At 62.7% G+C, this 24,363-nt stretch overlaps 1 protein-coding gene across 2 annotated transcripts; it reads right to left on the bottom strand.

Moving 5' to 3' along the window:
• Positions 1 to 1,693: 1,693 nt before the first annotated feature.
• Positions 1,694 to 23,371, bottom strand: SEMA3F (semaphorin 3F). Of its 2 annotated transcripts, XM_064432491.1 has the most exons (19): positions 23,238 to 23,371; positions 20,198 to 20,360; positions 11,933 to 12,093; positions 11,722 to 11,784; positions 11,173 to 11,292; positions 9,785 to 9,865; positions 7,668 to 7,761; positions 7,228 to 7,347; positions 6,044 to 6,183; positions 5,840 to 5,954; positions 5,584 to 5,653; positions 5,333 to 5,477; positions 4,995 to 5,217; positions 4,095 to 4,183; positions 3,742 to 3,783; positions 3,429 to 3,586; positions 3,266 to 3,333; positions 2,274 to 2,407; positions 1,694 to 2,196 (listed from the first exon to the last, which is right to left on the bottom strand). In XM_064432491.1, the coding sequence occupies exons 2-19, from the start codon at positions 20,307 to 20,309 to the stop codon at positions 1,786 to 1,788; spliced, it is 2,346 nt and encodes a 781-aa protein (XP_064288561.1). In that variant the 5' UTR covers positions 20,310 to 20,360; positions 23,238 to 23,371; the 3' UTR covers positions 1,694 to 1,785. The 2 variants fall into 2 exon arrangements, with proteins under 2 accessions (XP_064288561.1, XP_064288562.1); XM_064432492.1 differs by lacking the exon at positions 9,785 to 9,865.
• Between the last annotated feature and the right edge of the window lie 992 nt (positions 23,372 to 24,363).

Below are 24,363 nucleotides of genomic sequence, written 5' to 3'. Positions count from 1 at the left end.
TTGCAGCTCCCAGTACAGACCAGTGCAGCTCCCAGTACAGACCAGTGCTCCCAGTACAGACCAGCGCAGCTCCCAGTACAGACCAGTGCTCCCAGTACAGACCAGCGCTCCCAGTACAGACCAGTGCTCCCAGTACAGCCCATTGCAGCTCCCAGTACAGCACTGCAGCACCCCCAGTACAGCTCTGCACCCCACCAGTGTGCCCAGTGCTGAGCCAGCACAGCCCCAGCACCCCAGTGCCCACAGCAGAGCCTCTCAAGGCTGCCAGGGGAGCGCAGCACTGCTCCATCAGCCCAGCGCTGAGCAGGGCCCTGCCACAGCCCAGTGCTGCCCACCACAGCCCAGTGCCGCCCACCACAGCCCAGTGCCGCCCACCACAGCCCCAGGCACCCCGGGGAACTGGAACCACCACCACTGCTCCCAGTACCAGCTCCCACTGCCCAATCCTAGTGCCTCAGTACTTTTAGCCCTCCCAGCAGTGCCCAGTACTACCTCCAGTACAGCCCAGGACCTTTTAGAAGTGACCCCAGTGCCTCCTGGAGCTACTCAGAGCAGCTTGGTGCCCCCCCAGTATCCATCAAAGTGCTCCCAGCACCATCCACCACCACCCTCAGTGCCCTCTGTGAAGTGTCTCCCCTGCTCCATTCCACCAGTACCGCCCAGTACCAGCTCCCAGTACCACATCCCAGTGCTCCAGAACTTTCCCCAGGGCCCCAGCACTTCCCTGTGTCCCCAGCAGTGACTCTGAGTGCTCCCAGTGCCTTCAGCAACACCCAGTGGTGGCACCAGCCACCAGACACCAGCAGTGCCACCCACTGCTGCCACCTCCCCGGAGCCCCAGGGACAGCCCCGTGTGCCCTGCAGGGCTCAGGATTCCGTGGTGGGGGCCAGGCCCGTCCCCGCAGAGCACACACAGTCTGTCCCAAAGGCAGTGTTTATTCGGGAGTGCCCCGAGCTCAGCAGGGCACACTCAGCCCTGCTCGCCCCTGTGTTTCCCAGGTACAGCTATTTACAACCCTGCACACCCTCCGGGGTGCCCAGAGGGTGGCTGATGGCCTGGGGGTCCCAAACACCTCTGGGTGGCACTGCCACCAAGCCCCAGCAGCTGCTCGAGGTTTCACACCAGCACGGCCCCCTCTCCTTCCCTTCTCCATCCAACCACCCTGGGCCAAGCCCCCACTATTGCCTCAACACCTCGGTTCATACCTTGAGGCCCCATCTCACCCCTGCCATGCCCCCAGGGAGGGGACACAGCCGTGTACCCTCACCCCTCCTCCTCAGCTTGCCCGGAGGCCTACAGCTTCCCCACAGAAGCACTTGCTCCTCCATAACCCTGTGGGGAAACTGAGGCACAAAACTACCATGGCCGTGCCCAGCTGGCAGTGGGCAGCCCTTGTCTAGCACTGCCTCCCCCCAGGGCACCATCCCCTCCCACACAAGGACACCCACCCCCAGCACCCCAGCTGTGTGGGAGAGGGGCTGTGGTGACCCATGGTCCCTGCACCACAGCATCTGGGGGTCCTCGGCAGGGGGAAGGCAGCGAGGGTGGCTGCAGCCACCTCAGGGGTCCCTGCTCCTCCCTGGAGCTGGGAGGTGGGGGTGGCACCACCCCACAGCCTACAAATAAATACCACCTCCCGTGGGAGGGGGCAGTGCGTGTCTGCGCGTGTGTGTGTGCATGGATGTGTATATATATATATATATATATATTTATTTATAGATATTTTTAATATTAAAAGGGGGGAAAAATAGACCACTGTGCTAGCAAAGTCCCTGATGACGGTTTCATGTATGCCCATAGGTCTCTGGCTGGTGATTCCGGCGGTTCCGAGGCTTCCTCTGGTCCTGCTGCTCCTTGGCTTTGAGGCCAGCCAGCGGCTGCGGGGGGCTGGCGGCCGTGTGGCGCCAGTAGCCCTGGCAGTACTGGTCCAGGAGTCCCATTTCAGGCTGGCTGAGGAGCTGCAGCAGGTCCTGGTAGCGGGGAGTGGGGGCACCCGGCAGGCCGGGGGGGGTCTCCGCCTGCACCAGCACGGTGTGGACGGCGCGGCTGCTGAGGACACGGAGCTGCACCCTGGTCACCGTGTGCTTGAAGTTGTTCTCGGTGGCGGTGCAGGAGTAGAGGCCGCTGTCGCCGAGCTGCAGGGCGCGCAGCAGCAGGCCCTGCTCCGTGCGCAGCACCCGGCCCTCCACCCGCAGCTGGGGGGACAGGGAGCAGGGCTGAGCCCGCGGGCAGCCAGCGCCCCGCGCCCCCGCCGCGCCCTGCCCTGCCCTACCTCTTTCCGCCGGTCGCTGTTGTCCTTCTGCAGCAGCCACTTGACGCTGGCCTGGGGCGAGCGGGGCTGGCACTCCAGGAAGGCCGTGCTGCCCTCCACCCCGTACTGCACGGCCTCCACCGTGTTCTTGTTAGCTGCAGGGGGGCCACGGGCAGCCAGGTCACCCCCAGCCCGCTGCACTTTGTCCTTGCCCCCTCTGTCTCTAAGGGTGGGTGTCCGCCCATCCATCCATCCATCCATCCATCCATCCATCCATCCATCCATCCATTAAAATCTGTTCAATCTCCTCCGCCATATATCCATCTATCCATCCAGCAATCCATCCACCCACCCATCCATCCCCAGTGTATCCATCTATCCATCCATGTACATCCTACTCCCCAATGTATTCATCCATCCATCCATCCATCCGCCCATCCATTCCCAGTGTACCCATCTATCCATCCGTGCTCATCCTATTCCCCAATGTATCCATCCATCCGTCCATTCACCCATGCATTCATCCCTCTATCCACCCATTCAAAACTGTTCAATCTCCTCCCCCATATATTCATCCATCCATCCATCCATCCACCCATCCATCCACCCACCCATCCATCCATCCCCAGTGTATCCATCTATCCATCTGTGTTCAACCTCCTCCCCAATGTATCCATCCATCCATCCATCCATCCATCCATCCATCCATCCATCCATCCAAATCTTTTCAATCTCCTCCCTAACACAGCCATCCATCCATCCATCCATCCATGAACCAACCCATTCATCTGTGCTTGTTCTCATCCCCAATGTTTCCACTCATCTTTGTTCATATTCCTCCCTACAACTCCACACTCACCCACCCCTCCACCCATTCATCCACAAATCCTGCCATACACCCACCCACAAAACCACCCCCCGCCAAGCAATCCCTGTGTGCCCGGCTCCAGCCCGTGCCTCAGGCTGCCCTCCCAGCTGCCCCGTGCTGCAGGGCCGTGCCCAGGCCCCCTCACCGTTGGAGTTGTAGCCGCGGCACTGCCGGATGGGGTTGCCGTGCCGCACGTCCTGCCGCCGGCTCCGCCTGCGGGAAGCGGGAGGTGAGAGGGGGAGCCTGCGGCGGGGGTCCCTCCCTGTCCCTGTGCCTGTCCCTGTGCCTGTCCCTGTGCCGTGCTGTACCTCTTGGAGGAGGCGGAGTAGCGGGTGCAGGCGCTGCCGTCCCAGGCGCAGTAGGGGTCCCGCGCCAGGCAGCAGTCAGCACAGGCCTCCCCGTACACGTCGCAGCGGTGCAGCGCCAGGTGGGTCACGCCTACGGCCGAGGACACGTACAGCTGTTGCTGTTGGGGACAAGGAGGACAGGGTGAGCTGCTAGTCATCCCCACTACTTTAGGTCCCCTGCAAACGTCCTGTTCCAGTGCTGTGGTGACGCTGGGCAATGGCACCGCTGGGACCAGGATGGGATCTGCCCACCCAGGTCTCTGCTGTGACTCACCCTCTTGGAGGAGATGGTCATCGTCTTGATGGGGGCTGGCACCTGGATGAGAGCAGGAATGAAGAAGATGGAGGGATGACTGCTTGGACTGACGCTACACCCCAGGTCTGGGGTGGCACCCCAGACCCCCTACAGGCAGCTGGAGCAGGCAGGGGGAGATGTGAGTGGGCAGCAGGCAGGAGGACCAAAGCCCGGAGTCCCTCCAGAGCTGGCCAAGAGGTAGCTAGTGTCCCAAGGGACTGGCTGCTGCCCCAGGGAGTGACTGGTAACTCAAGGGGCTAGCTGGTGTCCCAAGGGGTTGCTTGGCTGGGTCAAGAACACTGGCAGAGGGTGGAGGACATGCCAGCCCTTACCTTGAACACTTCGATCTCCTCCAGCATGAGCTCCTCTGTCTCCATGTCATCCCTGGGGAGCACAATGACCTTCTGCACGGTGCCCCGGTCTGCAAGACACCACAGTGCCCAGGTGCTCAGTGCTACCCTGGGCACGCATGCCCTCCCTGTCTGTGAAGAGGGTCCCTGCTGGGCCTGTGGAAAGGAAGGATCCCCAAGGCCCATCCCCATCTCTCTCCTGTAGCTGTGGCAGCTGGGGTGTCTGGGGTGGAGCGTGCCAGCTCAGGTAACCAGCCGTGTCTAGAGTGCCACCAGAGTGCCAGAGAGGGCCCAGAGCAGCATGCAGACATGCACCAGGGCAAGAGAAGGACCAGGATGGATCATGGGGGCTCTGGGATGCGCATTAAGAGCGGGGGAAGCACTGGCCTGGAAGGTACTGCCCCCAGGATGGGCACTGAGGTCTGGGAAGGACAGGGTCTCTGGGATGGGCAACTGGGCAGGAAAGGCACAGGGCTGGATGATGACGGGCAGTAGGAAGCACATTGGATGGGTGCTAGGGTCAGGAAAGGATAAGGCTGGATGACGAGGCCCCTGGAACAGGCACCAGGACAGGGGAGGACCAGGCTGCATGGCAGAATCCCTAGAATGGGAAGTATCATGCCGGACCACTGGCTTCATGGATAGGAGCTGGGCTAAGGGAAGGACCAGGCAGGACAGCAGGGTCTGTGGGATGGCACCGGGACAGGGAGAGAACAGTCTGGAGCCTCGAGGAGGGGCAGGGATCTCGGGGGGGGCACTCCCAGCCCCGCACCCCGCTCTAGCGGCGGAGGGCACCGTGCTCTGGCCAGCCCTGGTGGTGCCCGCGCCCTGCGGGGCCGCGCCGGAGCATGCTGCGTTCCCCGCGGTGCGCGGCGTGGGTACCTGTGCCCAGGAAAAGCACCTCATAGCGCCCGTCTGCCGCGTCCACCTGGTCCACGGCCACGGTGGTGAAGCGGTAGTTGACGTTGGTGCGCACCACCAGCGGCCGGCGGTGCGTGGGGTACACGGCGTGGTACATCAGCGGGTGCGCGCGCATGAAGTTGATCACTTCGTCGGGGTAGTCCTTGGTCGACTTCATGGACGGGGTGAAGGTCCCCCCAGGGCACTGTGGCACAAACACCACCACAGCTTGGTGAGGTGGTAGCCGAGCACAGGTCTGAGGGTGCTGGCTGCCCGGCAGGCACTGGCTCACGTGCCCGTGGTGCCCGGGGGGTACTCACAGTGCCTGGACGGGGGTAGGGCATTTTTCCCGTGTAGGGCATCCACTGGTAGTTGGGTCCCTCCTTGTGGGCAAAGGGCCCATTGAAGACCATGCGGATGTCAGCCATCGAGTAGACACACACGGCAGAGCCTTTGAAGACCGACCTGGGGACAAGGACCTGCTGCCACCCTTTGTCATGGCATTGCCAGGACACCCACCCAGCTGAGACCCCCTCCTCTCCTGCACTGTGCCAGGAGGGTCAGCACTCACCCCGAAGCGGAGAACACAGCGTAGATGACAGGGTTCTTGGTGTCCTGAGTCTGCTGGATGAAGACGTCCTCTTGGGACAGAAAGATGGAGGCGTCACCATAGGGAAGGAGGGCAGGGACACCAGGGTACAGGCAGAGCAGCTACCCATGGAAGAGCAAGAGGCAGGGGGCAGCAGGCATGTCCCCAGCTCTGCCCAGGGTGCCCCCCAAGCCTGCAGGGGTAGAGAAGGCTCCCCTCCCTTTCCTTGCACACTCACGGAGCTCGTCGAAGTGCGTTTCAATTCCATCGGGTCCCGGCACAGAGCAGACGAGCCGGGCCTTCAGGAAGGTGCTCCACTTGTTCACAAGGCAGCAGTGGCCCCCATCGTCATTCTGCAACAGTGAGAACCCTGTGCTCAGCCCTGCCTGTCCCCCTGCCCACTTTCTTGCCTGCTTCCCTGCCTGTCCTCTGCTACACCTACCAGGCAGATGCGCCCGATGCGGGAATAGACCCCAGGACTCAGTGGGGCATCAGCCGACTTCTCTCGGAAGAAGAAGTAGAGCTTGTCATCATTCCTCTCGCTGCTGTCAGGGATGAGCTGGGCACGGACAAAGGCTGGGTCTGGAATGGCACAACACAGCGTGGCACCATCAGCCCAGTGGCACTGCTGCTCCATACCATAGCAGGATGCTCAGCCTCCCTTTGCTGGAGCATCACCTCATTCCTGGAAAAGCACTGTCACAGAGTGAGAGCTACATCTCTCAGTGTCTCTCATGATCTCTAATGCACCAGGAGACGCTTGAAGCATCTCTGAGGTCCCTGGGAGCATTCCTGAGGTCCACAGGTTGGAGATACATCAGCTCTACGAGCAAGGTGGTGGGAACCAGTCTTCCCCCCAGGAAGGAACCACAGCATGAAGCTTCTCAGGAAGCTTCTCCCTGCCATCCATCAGCCGGTGCCCAGCCTGTGCTGACAGCTCCCCCTCTTCGGGTTACCACCCCGCTGGCTCCCCAGCCCGGCAGGATCATCCCATCTGCTCTGCTCTGTTTACTCAGCTGCTGCCCCCCAGGCAGGGGTGCTCCGAGGGGGGCAGAATGAACGTTTGGGGTCACCGACTGCAGGCGACACGGCTGACATGTCAGCGCTGCAGAAACCCACGCACCGACACCGACAGAGCCAGCCCCATCTCTCACCAGGCTGCTCCCGCCGCCCAGCAAAGCTCCAGGCATGTCTGTCACTGCCCCACACAGCTGTCCCTGCCCCTGTGCCTTCCCATCCATCCATCCATCCATCCATCCATCCATCCATCCATCCATCCATCATCATCAATTCATCCATCCATCATCAATCAACCCATCCGTGATCAATTCATCCATCCATCCATCCCTGATCAATTCACCCATCCATCCATCCATCATCAATTCATCTATCCATCATCCATCCATCCATCCTCAATTAATCTATCCATCATCAATCCACCCATCCACGATCAATTAATCCATCCATCCATCATCCACCCACACACTTTCCGTCCATCAATCCCTCCACCCACCCACCCACCCACCCCTGCTGGCTGCTGTCTCTGTTCTGGCAGGAGGCAGTACCACACGACAGGTCTCATCCCTAGGGCTGGAGCCATGAGGTCCCCAGGACACCCGAGCTCACCGTTGAGCCAGCGGGAGTTGTACTGGTCTGTCCTCATGGCTGTCTGCTTGCCCATGGTGCGGAAGATGGCTGCGTCCGTGCCCATGAAGTCGATGTAGACGCCAGCATAAAGCTCTTCATCTGCAGAGGGCAGAGGTCAGCCAGGAACCCCCACCTCATCCCATCCACCCACCTTCCTCAAACCCCAGCCCCAGACCAGGCCAGTAGCCACCAGGCAACCAAGAGCCACTGCCTGTGACCATCCCAGAGAGTTCTGGAGGTTGGCACTGGTCTGTAACCACGATCCCCACCCCTGCTGGGTCAGGTGCCTGGCCAGCTGAAGCAGGCAGGGGTGGCGGAGCAGGAACCCTGCTCCTGGTGGGAGCAGCTGTTCCATCCTGCCTGCATATTCCCTCTGCCCAGAGCAGGAAGCACTGGCACCAGGGAGCCACAGGACTCACTTATTAATGCAGAGACAGTGTCTACTTTGGGGTCGTAGGAACACTTGCCCTTGCCCGACTCCAGCTTGTCTGGCTCCAGGTAGAAGATATAATCCTGGAGAAGGAATCAGATAGAGCAGCTGGTTAGACTTTCACTCCTCCATTTATGTGACTCCCAAAGCCCACCAGGAGAGGCAGCCTCCTCCAGGACGGTGCAAAGCAGTGAGAACAGATGTGGAAGGGGTTTGCAGGTCCCCTGAGAAGATGAAGCTCCTGTGAGCGACTCCTCCAAAGATGCTGGGTTCTTCTGCATGCCCTCCACCACTTGGAGACTTGGCTGAGCCATCAGGCTGAAGTGGGGCATTCATCCCCCAGGTCTGGAAAAACATTTCCCTCTGACTGCCTCTTCACTCCAGCTGGCTCTGCTGCATGTTGCCGCTTGCCCAGCAAGGTCACACAGTCCCAGCAGCTTCAGCAGGCAGGGTCTGGCCTGGGCTTGGCACAGCTTGGCTGCTGGACCCACTGCACTTCTCTTGCCAGGGGCCATTTTCCAGTGCTTTTCTTCACACAGTGAGATGCTGTGTCTGCTCCGTGGGATGCCTCCCTACTGTCGCTTCTGCCTTCCCGTGGCCATCCCTGGCACCATCACACATTCCCAGCCAGGAGCGAGACCCACGCTGCCTCTGGAGGCACGTTCAGAATCCTCTGCCAGCGCTGGCTGGGGGCACACAGGAACAGGCTGGCCCAGCCAGGTCACTCCCCACCCTGGCACAGCAACCACCTTCAGCTGAGACACAGCAGCAGCACAGAGCATCCGTGGGGAGCCTGGGCATGGGGGAACCTTAAGCAACCAAACTGGGCAGATGCCCACTGGCCCTGTGCCCTGCTTTGGCACATGGGTGACAGACACGGTGACAGCCACCCTCCACTGAGAGGCCAGCAGGGTCCTGGTGGAGCCTAGGCTCTGGGAAGAACAAGAGAGGGTGAGGGGCTGGGATCTCACCGTGGGCATCTCCCACTAGAGGGTTTGCTCACACCAGCTCCTCCGGCAGCACCCAGGCCCAGAGATGGGCACAGCCATGTTTCACCATCCTCATCACTGCACTGTGCTGTCTGTGCCACCATCACCATCACAAACACCTTTGCCCAACGCCAGCCCTGCTCCTGAAGTGGGCAAACACCTCACATGGACAACCTCTCTGTGTCCAGCACAGCCCTGGCACTGGCTGCACCATCTCACCCTCCTGGTCAGGCAACACAGGAGCCATTGTGGTGCTGGCACTGCTCATTAGCTCATGCACCTTGAAATGCCCCAGAGCTGCCAGGAAGCACGTGCTGGCAGCCCCCAGGGAGCTCCTGCTGGGACACACACCCTCTCCCCAGCAGGGGTGACCTGAGGGGGCTGAAATGGCAGTGGGTTTTCCCAGCTGGCACCGGGGAATTGACAGCAGGAGCTGCCCACAGTCTGGGAGATGCTCACTGCCAAGCATCACCCTTTGGCCCCGACCGCCCAAGGAGCTGGGGGAGCCCCAGGCTGCAGCAGGGCGCCCATGTCCCCCATGCTCCCCAGCCCATGCACTGACCCATGTTAGTCCGGAGGGGAGAGGCTCGGGGTGACACTGTCAGGGTGGGCTGCACACTGGGGTGTTCTCAGAAGCCGGGGATGCTGCCACCTCCCTGAGAGCACTTGACTGCCAGGATGACATCAGCCCCTCTCGGGGCAAGGTGAAGCAGCTTGTCAGTAATGCTTCTGCAGGCCCTACCCAAACACCTTCTGCACATTACTTGGGCATCCTCCCCTGAACCACTCCAAGCCCTGTGGCTCTGCTGGCACACGGCCCCACTTCCAAGGGACACAGCAAGCCTGGAGTCAGGCAAAGTCCGCGGTGGGTGGAGAGCCACCACCCCTGACAGTGTCCCCCACGGGGGGGATCCTACAGGGCCTAGGAGGAAGGAGTTAGTGAGAGAAGGAAAGCCGACGCCAGGCCGGTGGCCGGGAGGTGCTGGCTGGGAGGGAAGGGGACAGCCTGGCCCAGGGGTGGAAGCATGCCAGTGGGACGCAGGAGCCCGCGGCTCTGGTGTGCCCCTGTGCCAGGCGGGCACGGCTGCGGCGGGCGGGCTCCCAGACCGGTTCCCACCTTGCTCTGTGCTGGTCTCGGGCTGAGGGGGCTGTCGGTGGATCTGCTTTCCCGGCCTCCCGGCTGGCTCGGCGGGAACCCCTGGGGAAAAGGAGCAGGGCAGAGAGTTAGCGCCGGCAGGGAAGGACCCCCAGGGCAGGGGGGAGAGGGGACCCCGAGAGCTGCGGTGGTGGCTGCCCATCGAGCAGCAGCACTGCTGCCCCCTGCGCTCCTTCATGCTCCAGGCTGGGCTGGCCTCCAGCAGGAGCTTCTCCAGGATGGATCCTGCTCTCTCCCACAGAACTGGGGTGCCCTTAGCATGGAGTAGGATACAGTGGAGAGATTGTTGCCCATTGCTGCCCACAGCCTGCCAGGCTGGGCTCACACCTGGGGGCTCAAAAATGGCACCTTGCCTTGTTCTTTCTGTGCTGGTGAGCAATGCCTCAGCATCAAAGCTATTAGCACCATGGGCTCACTGAACACTTCCACACTGCCACTGACCCTGCTGGCCAACTAGTGCTGTCCTCGTCTGCACTAGCACCCTAGGTCCTGCTCAGATGCTGCCACTCCCCAGTTCAGTCCCAATCCAATCCCAGTTTGGAATGGTCTGAGCAGAATCCACCTCTCTCAGTGCCCATGCCAGGTTTGGGGACTTCAAGGCAGATGCCCATCCTTCATATCCAGCGCCGTGATCCTCCATCAGTTTGGGCTGGTGACTCCCTCTCCAGCTTCAGGAGAAGACACAGCTGGGACCTGTCGCTCCAGTGCAGAGGGGACAGACACCTCACAGGGCCTGGGACCCCTGGGATACTCATGCTGCTGCTTGCAGAGACCAGCTCCCTCCCAAGGCTGTCCTGAAAATGTTCCTCTGCCACACCTCCTGCCTGGCGGCATGCAGCTTTGTTGTCACCCTGTCACTGCACGTTGTGGTCCTTGGTGCTGGGTGACATCCATCCGGGGACGTTCCTGCATGGCCACAGAAGCTGGCACAATCCCTGCACGGTTCTCCCTGTGCAGCAGCGGTGCTGGCATCCTTGGAATCTACGGTGAGGGGCTCAGCAGGTGGGAAGCTGGGTTGACACGTCCCTTGTCCCAGTGGAGATCCAGCAGTGGCTGCAGCCAGCAGGGTGGGAGGGCACGTTGCATGGAAGCTGCCACCAGAGTACAGCCACATTCCAGTGTGAAGAGAAGTCCTTGGTCTGTGGAGATGGCTTGGCCCCGCTCAGCAGCACAATGCTGTTAGCCATGGTCACCCCCAGCCCGCCCTTGGCCACAACCTCCAGCCCCCACGCTCCCCCACCAGCCAGCAGAGCTGAGCAAGCACCCAGCCCACCGCAGTGTCCCGGGGGCTGTGCCAGCACCACCGTGCCAGACGCCGGCTCAGCAGCGCCATCCCTCCCGCCCCTCACCTGGGCTTTGCGCCCGCGGTTGACGAAGGCACAGATGGGGTTGTAGGCGCCGGTGCCGCACACGTAGAGGTGTGTCCGGTTCCAGGGCTGGATCAGGCGGATGAAGTTGCCGCACTCCCCCTGGGAAGCAGAGGAGAACATGTCAAACCAAGCATGGGGGCTATAGATTGCCATGGGACTGTGTTGGTGGGCACGGGATGGAGCAGGTCACTGGATGGCATGTGGCACGGGACAGCACGGGACAGCAGGGGACAGGGGCTGGCATGGGCCACGAGCCGGCAAGCCAGAGGGCCCAGCCCTGGCTGGTAGGAGGGAGTAGCATGGGGAGCTTGGCCTCCCTCTTGCCCAGAAATCTCTCCAGGAGCTGCCTGGCTTAACAGAATGGGTGACAGGACACTGCAACACCCTGGAGTGCCACCCCATCTCCACATAGCTGTACATGCTAGGGGGTGGCTTTTCTAGAGTAGGATACAGGGACATGAATCCCACTCCAGAGCCCAGCACCAGCCCCACTCCACTACCAGAAGGGGGTTCATGGTGGTTACTCACATTACTGTTCTTGCCTGATAGGATGCACTCCTCGATCCTCTGCTGGGAAGCAGGCCAATGGATCTGTGGAAACAGCAACCCAGGGGAGACCAGGACTCCCACCTGGCCCCACCAGTGCCAGTTATGCCCATCGAGCTCTTGCCCTGGCATCCACAAGGTCCCCAGAGTGCCCAATTAGCCCTTCCACCTGCTCCCCCTGCCCCCAGCTTACGATGAGGGGCTCGCGGTTGATGTCGTGCAGGTCCAGGGACAGGACGTAGTCCTTGCTGCCCACGTACATGCGGTCGTGGTCCTCATCCTTCAGCAGGATGCGGTAGTCACTGGAGTTCAGGAGGAAGTTGAAGAAGTGTGCTGTGCCCGTGGCCTTCAGCTCTACAGGGGGAAAGGAAAAGTGTCATGATCTTCACCAGTGTCATCCCCCAGCCTGGGCCCAGCTGGACGACACCCTGTGAGAAGAGGTGCCCACTTTCCACTCCATGAACACCATGATACTGCCACCTCTATGCGGGACAAGGGACAATGACAGAGATGTTCGTGGCCAGGTGGGACAACCAAGAGTGGCCAGAAGAGAAATCACCAGAACCTGGGCTCGGGAGATGCAGCACCCCACAGCAGGGAGTGGAGGCTGCTGTTGAGATGGGGCAGGAGGCAGGAGCTCTCTGCCACCTCAGAGACCACAGCTCAGAATTTCCAGCATCATCCCCCTCCTGCACTGTGACCCCGTGCTCCAGCCAAGCCTCTGGCTCGTAGGATGGGAGAGCTGGGACCCCAAGGAACCAGCTCCAGGGGAGGTGATGAGCCTCTCCCCCGCCCCGCACACCCCATCCCCCCTTGGAAAGTTATTTTTAGTCTAAGTGTGGGAGCAAGGAGTGAAAGAGGATAATGAGGGTCATGAATATTCACAAGTGCAACGAGGCAGCCAGATGGAAGGCAGAAGTGCTGCAGATGATGTGGGCCAGTGCCAAGAACCACGCGGCAGGGGCCAGGGCACGAGCAAGACAGAGCACCCTGCCCCAACGGGATACAATCTGTCCTGGAGGCCAGCTCTTTGGAGGTGTCACTCCCCTTGGAGGTGTCACCCCCTTTGGATACCACCTCCAAATATCAGATGCCACCTCCATGGGATGACATCTGCCCTGGATGTCACCCCTTTGGATACCACTCCAAGCCATCAGATGCCATCCCCATGGGACGTCATCTTCCCCATATGCTTCCTTTTGGAGGTGCTGCTCTCTTAGGATGCCATCAACAGCCATTGGATGCCATCTCCACGTGATGTCATCAGCCTCTGAAGCCAACCCCTTTGGAGATGCCACGCTTTTAAAAGGTGTCACCCTCTTTGGATGCCACAACAATCAGATGCCATCCTCAGCCATTGCATGTCACCCTCATGGGATGCCATCTGCCCCAGATGCCATACTCTTTGGCGTTGTCATCCTCTTTGGATGCCACCAGCAGCCATCGAATGCCACATCCCTGATACACTGATCCAATGAGCCCCCTCACCCTGTGGAGTGTGGCCCTGCATGCAGACGGGTGCCCTGTGCAGGCATCAGGAGCAGCTCTGAGGACCCTCCCTGGGGAGGAGCAGAGCAGGGTCCCGCAGGTCGGGGTCAGGAAGCACCACAGCGGCTTCCAGGCAGCACCGGGCAGGGCTCCAGCAGCCAGCTTCCACTCCCAGCGGGAGGCCAAGCGCCTGCAGATCCCCTGAGCTCCCTCCTCCCGGCTGCACAAGGGACTGGAATGTCCCACAGGTGCCCCCAGGGTCCCTTCCCACGGCTGGCAGCGGTTGATGGTCCCCAGTCCTGTGGCTGCTGGACCCGCTGGGCCGCGGCAGCGAGGCCGGAGCACACCCACAGCGTGGGAGCCACCGGAGCCGGCTGGGAAACAGGGATGGGACATGAACCTCTGCCAGCCTGGGGGCTTGGGGGCTGCCTGTCTGCCAGCCTGGAGGGCGGGATGAGCACGGTGGGCATGGCAAGGGCTGGAATTTGGGCTGGAGGCGAGGGGCCCATGGCAGAGTGCAGTGGAACAGGGCCAAGGATGGGGGGCCAGGCGGCTGCTCACCCACCCACCCACGGCAGGCTCCTCCTCCTGCCTGGCCCATCTGGGCTCCAGATGCTCCCTGTTGCTGGCGTGGCTCACATGCCACCCATGGCGTCCCCAGGCTGTCCTGCAGCGGTCCCTGACTGTGCCATGGCACACTGGGTCTGCTCCCTGCCTGTCCTCTGTCCTGAATGCCCCATACACTGTGTGTGCACAGGTGTGTGCCCCACTCTGCGTGTGCTGGTGCCTCCCCCAGTGCCATGCTGGTGCCAGTGGGGACCAGAGCTCGGAGCCAGGAAAGGGCAGGGTGTCTCTGGCAGTCAGTGACACAGAGCAGAGCAGAAGAGCTCGTCCCCAGCTGCCAGTGATGGAACTGCACGCCCGGGCTTCCCACTCAGGGCAGAGACACCTGGAGCAGGCAGAGGCAGGGATGGCAATTCAACTGGACAGGAGCCCCCGTGCCAGGACAGCTCCTCATCTGTCATCCCTGCCAAGCCTGGGAACACCAGCACCAACAGCCCCGGGATCCTGGATTGCCGGGACACTGGCGGGTGGAGGGCTCCATTGACAGCCCCAAATATCCCACGTCCATCAGGATGGGCGTCTCCAGGGCTTGGCAGGGGACAGGGCCAGCAGCACAAAGGGCCTTGCCCCCCCCCGCCGGTGGCTCCATTGAACCCCCCACGGGCCAGCGATCAGAGGGGGCTCTCCCAAAGCAGGGCGGTGCCGGACCTGCTGCCCCGTGACGCCCTCTGCAAAGGCCCTGCCACAACCCCTGACCTCCCAAACCTCCATCGCCCTGCCCAATCCCCCGCTGCCCCCAGAGCCGCCCCCAGCGGCCATGGGTGTCCCTGGGGATGGAGTGGGGCAGGGCCCCGGCCGGGCTGGCCCCTCACCAGCCGATGCGCCCCAAGGAGCAAATTCCCTCCTGCCTCGCCATCGCCAATCCCAGCACCGGCAGAGCTTCCCCGGCTGGCCGCGAGCCTAATCCTATTTTAATTGCCGAGCACCGGAGCCAGGAGCCGCTCGGCATCACAGCCAGGGTGGCCTCCGTGGGGACAACACCCCCCGGAGCCCCCGGAGCCCCCCGGCCGCGGTCGCTGCGTGTCCCCGGGCGCTGCGCTGCAATTACCCCGCGCCCGCGGGCGATGCCGGCGGCAGGAGCCCGAGGGCTGGCAGCAAGGCGCGATGCTCTGCTCTGCCCGCGGCACCACCGCCCCGCCGCCTGCTCTGCAAAGCCAAATTCCTCCCGCAATGCCAGTTTCGGGCTGCATTCCCAGCCCCGGCAGCTGTCCACCATTGCTGACTGTCACCGCTGGCCCCATCGGGCAGGGGAGACTGGTCCCCATTCATCACCCACTGGCACCGAGACCGCTGCTGATCTCCAAAGGAAAAGGGAGATTTTTGGGGGGTTCTCGATAAACCGCGCACCCCGCGGGACTCCTGACCCCACCCCAGTCCCCCAAATCCTGCCGACTCCCCCAAACACCACCAGGGCACCCGCATGAAGAGTTAATGCCATTACGACCCGAGCGGGTCACCTCCCCAGGTGCACCATCACTGCATTCCCCAAAACCAATTACAGGCGCTCTCACCTAATTAGATTCTAATTATGGGCTTGTAGCGCATTCAACATAATTAGCATGTAAATTACACGGCGTGTTTATATTCAATAACCGCACTCCCGCCCCCCCCACCCCGGCTGGCGGAGCCAGCGCCTTTCGGGAGCCCTTTCTTTGCGTGGGGAAGAATGAATTCACTTTAAATGCCGATGGAGAAGCCCAGCACTGATCCCAAGGGAGCCTGGCACAGCAGGGATAAATCCCATCTCTATCCTGCAGCGTTTTATCCCACAAATTTAAAAGCGTGCCCCAAATTTTGATTACGTTCCCTACTAATTTTTTTCCCTGCTCGGAATTTGAGATGCAGCTTTTTGGGTACGCCTCAGAGGGGCAGGATGGGGAGCAATGCCAGGAGAGGGATAGGGGGCTGGATGTGTCCCCTCTCGTGGTTAAAGCATTTGTTGTTATTGGGGCTGATCAAAGAGCTGGGTGGGTCGTCCGATGAAAGCAGAATTGCTTATTTGTTTGAGCGTCACTCCGCTACCCCTTGATGGGTTATTTATGATGTAATTAAGCTAATTACATGTAATAAGAGAGTTTCCGTGGCCCCCAGCCAAGCTCTTTTCCCATTTAACCGATTCACAGGTGGGAGGAAACCGAAGCTGCCTTGCAGGGGCTTGGGAGATGAAATAACTCCTGTTCCCGCTTGCTGCCTTCCAGCCCCGACCATCTCCTGCCCCCTGCAGCATCATCCCGTGCCGGCACCGCGGCCAGGACAGGTGCTGCATCCGCCCGGGTCAAATCCCTCGGGATGAAGGAGGAGCCGGCCGGGTGCTCCCCGCAGCCATCGCAGCCCGGCCGGTTGGGCGCAAGCCAAAAAACAATTAAAAAAAATAAAAAGAAAACCCACTTTTTTTTTTTTTTTCAGCGGAAAGCGCTGATTCATCCCCGGGCCAGGCTGCCCCGAGCGCTGGTGTGTGCGTGTGCCCCAAGGAGCAGCGCTGCGAGGGGAGTCCCGGCTCCAGCAAGCATCACCGGGCTGTGGAGCCCAGGCTCCTGGCTGCTCCAGCAGCACGAAATCCCCTCCAGGAAAGAGCCTGGCTTCAGAAAAAAAATACTTTAATCACCCCAAAAGCAAAGCGCTGAGCTGAGGTGCCCCAACCCACCGCTCTTTGGGCCCTTTTGTTTAATGTTTGGACACGATTTCTTTCCACAGCCCCTGAGGGGAGGGCACGGTGCTGGCTGGAAACTGCGGCTGCTCCCGGCCCTTTGCTCTGAGCAGCACTGGAGCAGGGAGAACACCCCTGCCAGGACCCCGGGAAGGGCCACGCTGTTCCACAAGGAGCATTGTTAATTTGAGGGATAACTAGCTTATTAGATATAGGCTGGGGGGGCTGAAATTGCACAGGGTTTTTGGGGGAGGGAGGGTTTAAGGAGCTTATGGAGCTTCGCAGCCGGAGCCAGGGAGCTCAGCGCCGGCAGCAGCCGGTCCCAGCGGGTGGAGGGGCTCTGCCGCAGCCCCCCACTGTCCCAGCCAAGGAAATCCTCTTAGGGGTCACAGGGTTCAGCCCCATGGCCCCGCCCCTCAGGGCACGGCAAAGGGGCCTGCGGCATCCCCCTGACCTTTACGGGCTCCGAGGAGCAGCATGGGGCACTCAGGCCAGGGTGGGGACCCACAGTGCCAGTGCTCCCAGCACATTCCCAGCCCTGGCTGTCCCTAAGCCCTTGGCCCTGCTCGCAGCCCGCTGTTGATCCCATCCTGCTGTCACCAAGCAGTGCCCACAGCTGCAGCAGCTTAGGAGGGCGCCTGGGTGGCCCCCAGGACACGGTCCCCTGTCCGGGCTCCTCTCCAGCCATCTGCCACCCCCTGGCCTGGATCAAGCGTGCCGGGATCTCCTGGCCACCGGCGGAGATGCCAGCGGGGTGGGAGGAGAAACTGAGGCACGAGGCAGGCAGCAGCGAGGCCAGGCAGGGGGCTGGCAGTGGAGCCCAGAGGAGACTCCATGCTCAATTCATTCTTTTTAAAGTAATTTTTTTTTCCCCTGCAGGAACTGCCCTGCCTCTCACCCTGCCCCTCCCCGCCAGGGCTGCCCCCGGCTGGAGCTCAGCCACAGCTTTTCCAGAGGTGCCAGCACGGCTGTTCCCGTCGCTGGGGGGAGTGGCTCCCGTTTGGAAGCCCCACGGAGAGCCCTGACCTCGAGGGCTTCCCGCCGTGATGCGGGGCGAGAGCCCACCCTTCCTTCCCGCACGCTTTTCCCACGCTGGACAGGGAGCAGGACACGGAGGGATGAATCACCATCATCACCATCACCTCCTGCATCCTCGTGGGGAACGGGCCAGCCTCGCTGGTGCCCGAGCCCCCGGCCCGGAGGAGAGGGGACCGCAGGATGTGTACAGCAGAGTGGAGAGCGAGTGAATTGTTAGCACGGAGATGATTAAAAATATCCACCCTATTTCTGGCCAGCACTGGGCTGGGATCTGGGAAGAGCTGTTGGCAAAAGGGAGCTGTGCCGGAGCCGCTCCCAGCACTGTTCTTTCCATGCTGGTCACCTTCCTCCTGCCGACACACGGACAGGAAAGCCTTGAGAGGAGGACAGACGTAAAGAGAGCACGGGGGTGACGGGACGGGGGGAGGACTGACCCTGCCCAGCCCATCACCCTGCACCAGGGCCCAGAGCTCAGCCCCCACCCCTTCCCTATCACTTCAGGGTTTTATAGATGTATTTTTTCATGCGCTCAGACGCCGGGGCTCCGCGGAGGATGACGCAGGCCCCGGGGAGCTGCGACAAACCTCTGGCGTGCGATAACGAGCAAAGGCAAACAAACCCGGAGACGCTCCCGCAGCTGGCAGGGCTCCAGGCAGCCCGGCAGCCCGGCCAAGGCTGGGGACACGCTTGGGGACACGCTTGGGGACACAGCGGCTTCTCCCCCAGCAGCCCGGCCACGAGGCCACCTCGATCCCAGCCTGGCACTGGGATGCTTTAGCCAGAGGGACGCTGTGCTAGAGACCCACAGCCCAACCCAGCAGCTGTGACTGCACAGCCACCTGGTCCCCTGTGGCACCACAGCCAGGCTGAGAGCAGAGCCCAGCCAAAGTCATCACACCGATGTCCCCCAGCCCAGACCCACCACGCCCAAGCCCACTGTCTGCAGCTGCACTGGGGGGTTTGGGGCTGGGCATTTGGGCATCATCCCTGCCCTGCCAGGCAAGAGAAGGGGCTGGACCATCCACAAAGTGCCACTGTCACCCCATATCTCATGGTTCTCTGGCTTCAGGGAGGCTGCATGCAGATGATCAACCCAGGAAGCTGCTCACCAGCAGTTTGGTGTGTGGCTCCCAGCTGGCCCTTGAGGAAGACCCTGGGGGAGTTCTCCACCACTGCCACCCGTGTCAGAGTACAGGCAGGAAAGTGGCACCCCTTCCCAGCCCCAGTGTGCTTGGATCCAGCACACTGCTGGCATTTCTTCTCCATGTGCCAGTGCAAATCAGCCCTTTTCCCACCACAAATCCCCCCTCTAGGCAGCGAGGGCAGGGGGAGCCCTGTCAAACTACCTCAGGCAGGAGGGAGAAGGACTGCAGATCCTGAGCACAGCCAGGAACCATTGCTCCAACCAGCTGGGGCCAAAAAAAACCAACCCCAAACCAGCCCCTAACTTGTGGCACAGCATGCTTAACCATGCCTATCCAGAATTAATCTCAGTCCTGGAGCACACCGTGGTGGTGGGCACCAGGTCCAGCTGGGACTTTGCTGGAGCCTCCCCTCCCCACAGCTGTGAGGAAGAGCTGTTTTAAGCCAAGGTGCAGAAGCATCCGTACAGCAGCTAAAGTGCCCCAGCAGCCCCCAAAACTCTCCAAAAACGCTGTTTGGAGAGAAAAGTGGCGCCTGCCTCTGGGGAGGAACTTGCTCACTGCTTTCCAGCCTGGACTTGTCCCCAGACTCTTCATACCAGCCATTTTTTCTGTCAAGACCAGGCTGTAACACCCATGGCTATTGCTGCTTTCCCGCGTTTGCTGTCAGCCCCCCAGCCCCTCCTGCCTGGCTCTGCTCTGCTCACCATCAGTTCTGCCACCACTGCCTTGGGCTCACAGGTTCAGTAGGTGACCAGAGGGCACAGGCACAGTGGGACAGCAAAGGAAGGGCACAGGCAGCACAGCCCCAGCTCTCCCACAGACCCCAAGGGCAGGCAGACATGAGACTCCTCGTGTCTGTCACCTCCTGACACACATCCAAGCAGGCAAGCCCCCAGCAGGAACAATTTCCGTTCTGCTCCTCCAGGTTTGCAGCCTGGGACCTGCCTCATCAGCCTCAGCCTGCCCTGCTCAGCAACCCCAAAACACGAGCTCAAGACAAACCCCTCCACCAATGTGCACCCCAAACCTGACCCAGCGGTGCCCCCACAGCTCCTGGAGTGGCTGGGTGGGCTAAGCAGCCCCGGTACGAAAGGGTTAAGCCCCTTCCCCCCACCCAGCACCCTCCCCTCCTGCCTCTCCCGGCTCCCTGCCAGCTCCCAGGCGTTAATACCAGCTGGGGGGGTCGGGGCGGCGGCAAGCTGCTGTCTGGAATCGGGGTGCTGCCGGGGGGGCTTCCTGCCCCTCAGCACCCAGCCCTGCCAGACGGAGGGAGCCACCCACCCACAGCAGGAAGCACACTGGGGGGACGAGGCAGGCCACCAGCCCCCCGAGGCTGCGCGTGCTGCTGCAGACCGGGAGCTCAGCCACACCTGAACAGGGATCCCCGTGGAGATTTCTGAGGGTGCACATGCTGATGCCCCCCGAGCGAGGAGAAGGAGCCTGTACTGGGGTGCCTGTGGTTTCCTCCATCTTGGGGGCCCCCCACCCTGCCCCCCACTCCAACAAGCACTCTTACCTTTGAAGGAGAGCTGGACCCTGGGGGTAGCGAAGCCGTGCTCTTTGGGGTGGGCAGCCCGCCAGCCCAGAGTCAGCAGGGTGGCCCAGAGCAGGACACCGACCACGGGCATGGTGGGCACACGCCTGGGCGCCGAGAGCGAGGGCAGTCCGGGGAGCCGAGCCTGCCAAGGAGGGCACACGTGGGAGGGATGTCAGTTCACTGCGCCCACCACCCCCCGGGGGGTACCAGCCCCACATCCCGCTCTCCATCACCCGCTGGCACGCAGCATCCTCCGGGGAGGACCGAAGCCAGCCCAGGAGGATGAACCCAGCTCTGCAGACTGGGGGGCACAAATCGGGGGGCCACAGCCTCACCTCCCTGTGAGCACGCAGGGCGAGGCAAGCACGGTGAGAGCTGCTGCAGCACCCTCCTCCAGCCCAGCTGGCGAGCCTCGGCCAGGTGAGGAGCATCCCTCCACCCCTCCTCACCCCCCCTCAGCTGCAGCATCCCCAGCCCCCCACTGGGCTGGCTTTCCTTGCCCCAGCACCCAAAGGGGTCCCACTCCCAGCCCTTGCCTCCCCACCTCTCCTCCCAGCCCCCAGCAAAGCCACAGCAAGCAGAGCTGGGATCAAATCTTTCCAACATGAAGGAAATCTGGACTTCATTATTCCAAGAACGTACAAAAAAAAAAAAAAAAAAAAAAAAAGGATTTTTTTTTTCATAAATAAAAGAGGAAGAAAAAGAAGAGGGAAAAAAAAAAAAAGCCCTGCCTGTGTGCCAGGCAGCTGGACTCCCTGGGGCTCCGGCACTGAGCGGAGTCCGCCAAGCTGCCTCCAGCAAGCCACACACGCACCCCGGCACGGCACGGGGCACGGTGCCCCCCACTGCCCCTCCGGGACACACCGCCCCTGGGCAGCACCCTCCTGGGGCCTGCGGGGCACTGAGGCAGCATTTGGGAGGGGGCCCGCGGTGGGAAGCCCCTCGTGCCCCCAGGGGGCTGCACGCCTGGGTGGGACGCATCGTACCCGGGTGGGCTCAGGCATGTGGGGAGCATCCCGCCAGCCCCGTGGGAACGGGGGTCCCCACCGTGACACCCCAGTGAAGCCATGCCCTCCAGGCTCTGCCAGCTGCCACCACACAGCCCCACGGGGGACAGGCACACCCAAAGAAGCTGCACGGCTGGCTGGGAACCCTTTGGGGCACCCCGGAGAGAGGTGCTGAGCTGCAAGGGGGGCAATCCTGCACCCCACCCGGGTGGTCTGGCCGGCCTCTCCCGCAGTGCACAGCACCCACACCCCCAGCCCAGCCCCAAGCAGGGCAGGGGCAGCAGCACTGTCACCAGCAGCAGGGCAGGACCCCGAGTGTGGTGGCACCGCTGCTCCCCAGGCTGTGTATTTTTTCCCTCCTTCTTGCCTTTGGGGTCAATAAATATTTCAATTTTCTCCTCTGTCCCCGAGCACACCCAGCTCTGCTCCATTGTACTGGTATTCGGTCCCTTTTCAGGCTACCTTTCCCCTTCTCCCACCCATTCCCAGGCTCTGCCCTTCCCACCAGCGCCAGGCCGGGACAGCCTGCACCCCCAATTCCTCCACCAGCCAAAACTCCAGTTGGTTGCAGTTAAATAACCCCCCTCCATCCAAACCTCCCCCTTCTCCCCGGCAGCTTTAGGAAATAATTCTGGCAAATCCTACTATTGCATTTGGATGGAGCGGCGTACGCGTCAGAGACAGGGAGCGAGATGGCAAACAAAGGAAAAGAGGGAGAGGAGGGGAGCGCAGCAAGCGCAGGGCGAGGAGAGGGGAAAGGGCCGGCGGTGAGTGGGGGGCACACAGAGCCGGCTGGGAAAGGCAAATTCCAAGGAAGCAAAAAAGGGAAACGGGCCACCGGAGTGCACCTTGGCCAGGAAATGTCCATTTCCAGGGTCATCTGCACTCGGGGGAAACGGAGAACTCCAGGGGAGAGCGGCCACATTCCTGCCCTCCAGCCCCCGGGCTGTCTGGGCTTGGAGGAGTTTTTTAGCAATTAAAGTTTGGCCATTGCTTGTGCTGCCGCAGGAAGATCAAAATCCCACTCGGCTTTATTCCCCCTTCCCCAGGCTGGCCAGCCCAGCGCTGCCGAGCCCCAGCAATTAGGGAAAGGTTTTCTCGTCTGGAACAGGGACTCCTTTTGGGGCTCGAAGCCCCAAAGAGGGCCGAGGGGATGCCTCGGGAGAGCCCCGGGGGGAGCCAGGGGTAGGGCTGCCTGCACGGCTGCTCCCCGCGGCCCCGGGAGAGCGCAGGAAACATTTTGGGAGGGAAAAGCCAGAGAGGCAGGATAGGCAGCGGGAGGGGAGCCTGGCCCACCTCCGGCCGCGGCGCGCGATGCCATCAGTGGGAAGGGGGGAAAAATAGGGGGGGGAAAAATAACACACCATAATACAATAACGCGAAATGTCCAGCGCGGCCCCGCGCACACGGGAAATAACTTTGCACAACTTTGCGCTCTGGCACGCCCGGCCTGTCCCCAGGGAGCGCCGGCTGTCCCCTGCGCCCCCCGCCCGGCGCTCTCCGCGCAGCCCCGGGGCGCGGGGTCCCGCCGGGCTCGCCGTCCCCCCGGGGCTGCCTGCTGCAGGGTACCGGGCGTTCTCCGCCGCGTGTGTCTCCCCCGGCACCCCCGCCCTGGGCACCCGCTCGCCGCCGAGCCCTGCCGCAGCCCCCATGCCCGGGAGCTCCCTCCAGCCCCCGTCCCGTCCCCTGCCAGTCCCCCCGCCCCGAGCGGCACCGGGGCGCGCCCGCCCCGCCGCGGCTCCGGGAGCAGCGGGACCGGCTGTGCCCCAGCTCGGCGCTCCCCGCTGCGAGGCGGGGACCGCGGCTCCCCGGCGCACCCGCCGCCGGCTCGGGGCTGGGGTCCCAGCCCCGCAGCGCCGGCAGCAGCCCCAGCCCCACCTGCCCGCTCCACCGGCAAGTTGCGGCGGGGGGGAGACCCACAGTGGGGGGACCCACACGCGCGAGTTCCGAGCGGCGGAAAGTTTTCCCGGGGCGCCCCCCGCGCCGGGCACCCGCTGCGCCGCCGCTCTTACCTGCGCGGGGGTCCCGGCGGCGAGGAGCGCGGCGGGGCTCAGCGCCGCGCCGGGGTCCCGCGGCCCCCCGCCATCGCTCGGCCGCGACTGCCGGCGCGGCCCCGGCCCGTGCGCGCCGGGCGGGGCGGGGCGGGGCCGGCCCGGCCCCCACTGCGCCCCGGCGCGGGCCCGCCGCGGGGGGCGGCCTGCGCGCGGACGCGGCCACGCCCACCGCCCCGGGCCGCAGGTTCGAGCCCCGGCGCCGCCCCGCCGCTCACCTCCCGCTCCGGCCCTTTGTTGCGGGGCGCAGGCGGTGCCCCGCCGCGCCGTGCCCGCCCGCCGGTGGCTCGCCGCACCTCCGCAGCCCGCCACCCTCCCGCCGGTCCCGGGAAGGAGGCGGATAAATAAGTGCCGTCCCTCCTTTGTCTGCCGCGGCGGGGGGCGGCCCGGGGCGGCGGGGTCTGCGGGGAGCCGAGCCCCGGCGAGTCGGCGGCTTTGTGAGAGCTCCGGCTCCGCTGAGAAACCAGAACCGTCTCGCAGACGCGACATCTCCAAAGGCTGGCAGCGGGGCGCCGTCCCCAGCCCCACCTTGCCCATTCTGCCGCCCCCGCCCCGGGTACCCCCGCTGGTGACCCCCAGCCCCAGCCCGGGGCAGGCAGGTGACCCCTGCCCGCTCTGCTTGCACAGCATCCCTGCTGGCACCTGGGCGATGCCAGCTCAGTGCCTGTGCGTGGCATCCAGGATCTGTGGGTTCCTGCCTATCCCTTCCCGGGACCATCCTCCCCTGGGCTGGCACTGGGTGATCCCTGCCCAGCACCGTCCCCCCCGCACACCCAAGGCAGTGACTGGCAGGTGCTGTGCAGCTGAGCTCTGTAGCTCTGCTCTGGTCCTTCCTGCCTGAAGGGACACCTTGGAGTCCCCCAAGAGCCAGGCACACGTCTCAGTTCCCCTGCTCTGTATCTGCCAAGCTGGGGGCCTCTGTCAGGGCCTCCTCACCCAGGTATGGGTACAACCCCCTGTAAGCACCACAGGGCTTGGCCCCATGCCCCCCAATCCCAACAGGACCTTCCCCTTGGCCTAAGAGGACCCATCCAGAGGTTTGCAGCCTCTCCTTCTGCTTACCTGTTCCAAGTGGGGTAATGAGGCA

The sequence above is a fragment of the Passer domesticus genome, chromosome 9 (assembly GCF_036417665.1).
Source record: "Passer domesticus isolate bPasDom1 chromosome 9, bPasDom1.hap1, whole genome shotgun sequence".
Taxonomy (NCBI): domain Eukaryota; kingdom Metazoa; phylum Chordata; class Aves; order Passeriformes; family Passeridae; genus Passer; species Passer domesticus.
This window is presented reverse-complemented; position numbering and strand designations above follow the sequence as displayed.

Excerpts from the sequence above, each read along its gene's own strand:
- SEMA3F (XM_064432491.1), bottom strand. The coding sequence starts at position 20,309 with ATGCCCGTGGTCGGTGTCCTGCTCTGGGCCACCCTGCTGACTCTGGGC. Across the intron at positions 11,293-11,721 it reads TATCAGGCAAGAACAGTAAT|GGGGAGTGCGGCAACTTCAT; the intron begins GTGAGTAACCAC and ends TCTGCTTCCCAG. Across the intron at positions 2,408-3,265 it reads CCGCGGCTACAACTCCAACG|CTAACAAGAACACGGTGGAG; the intron begins GTGAGGGGGCCT and ends GCCCCCCTGCAG.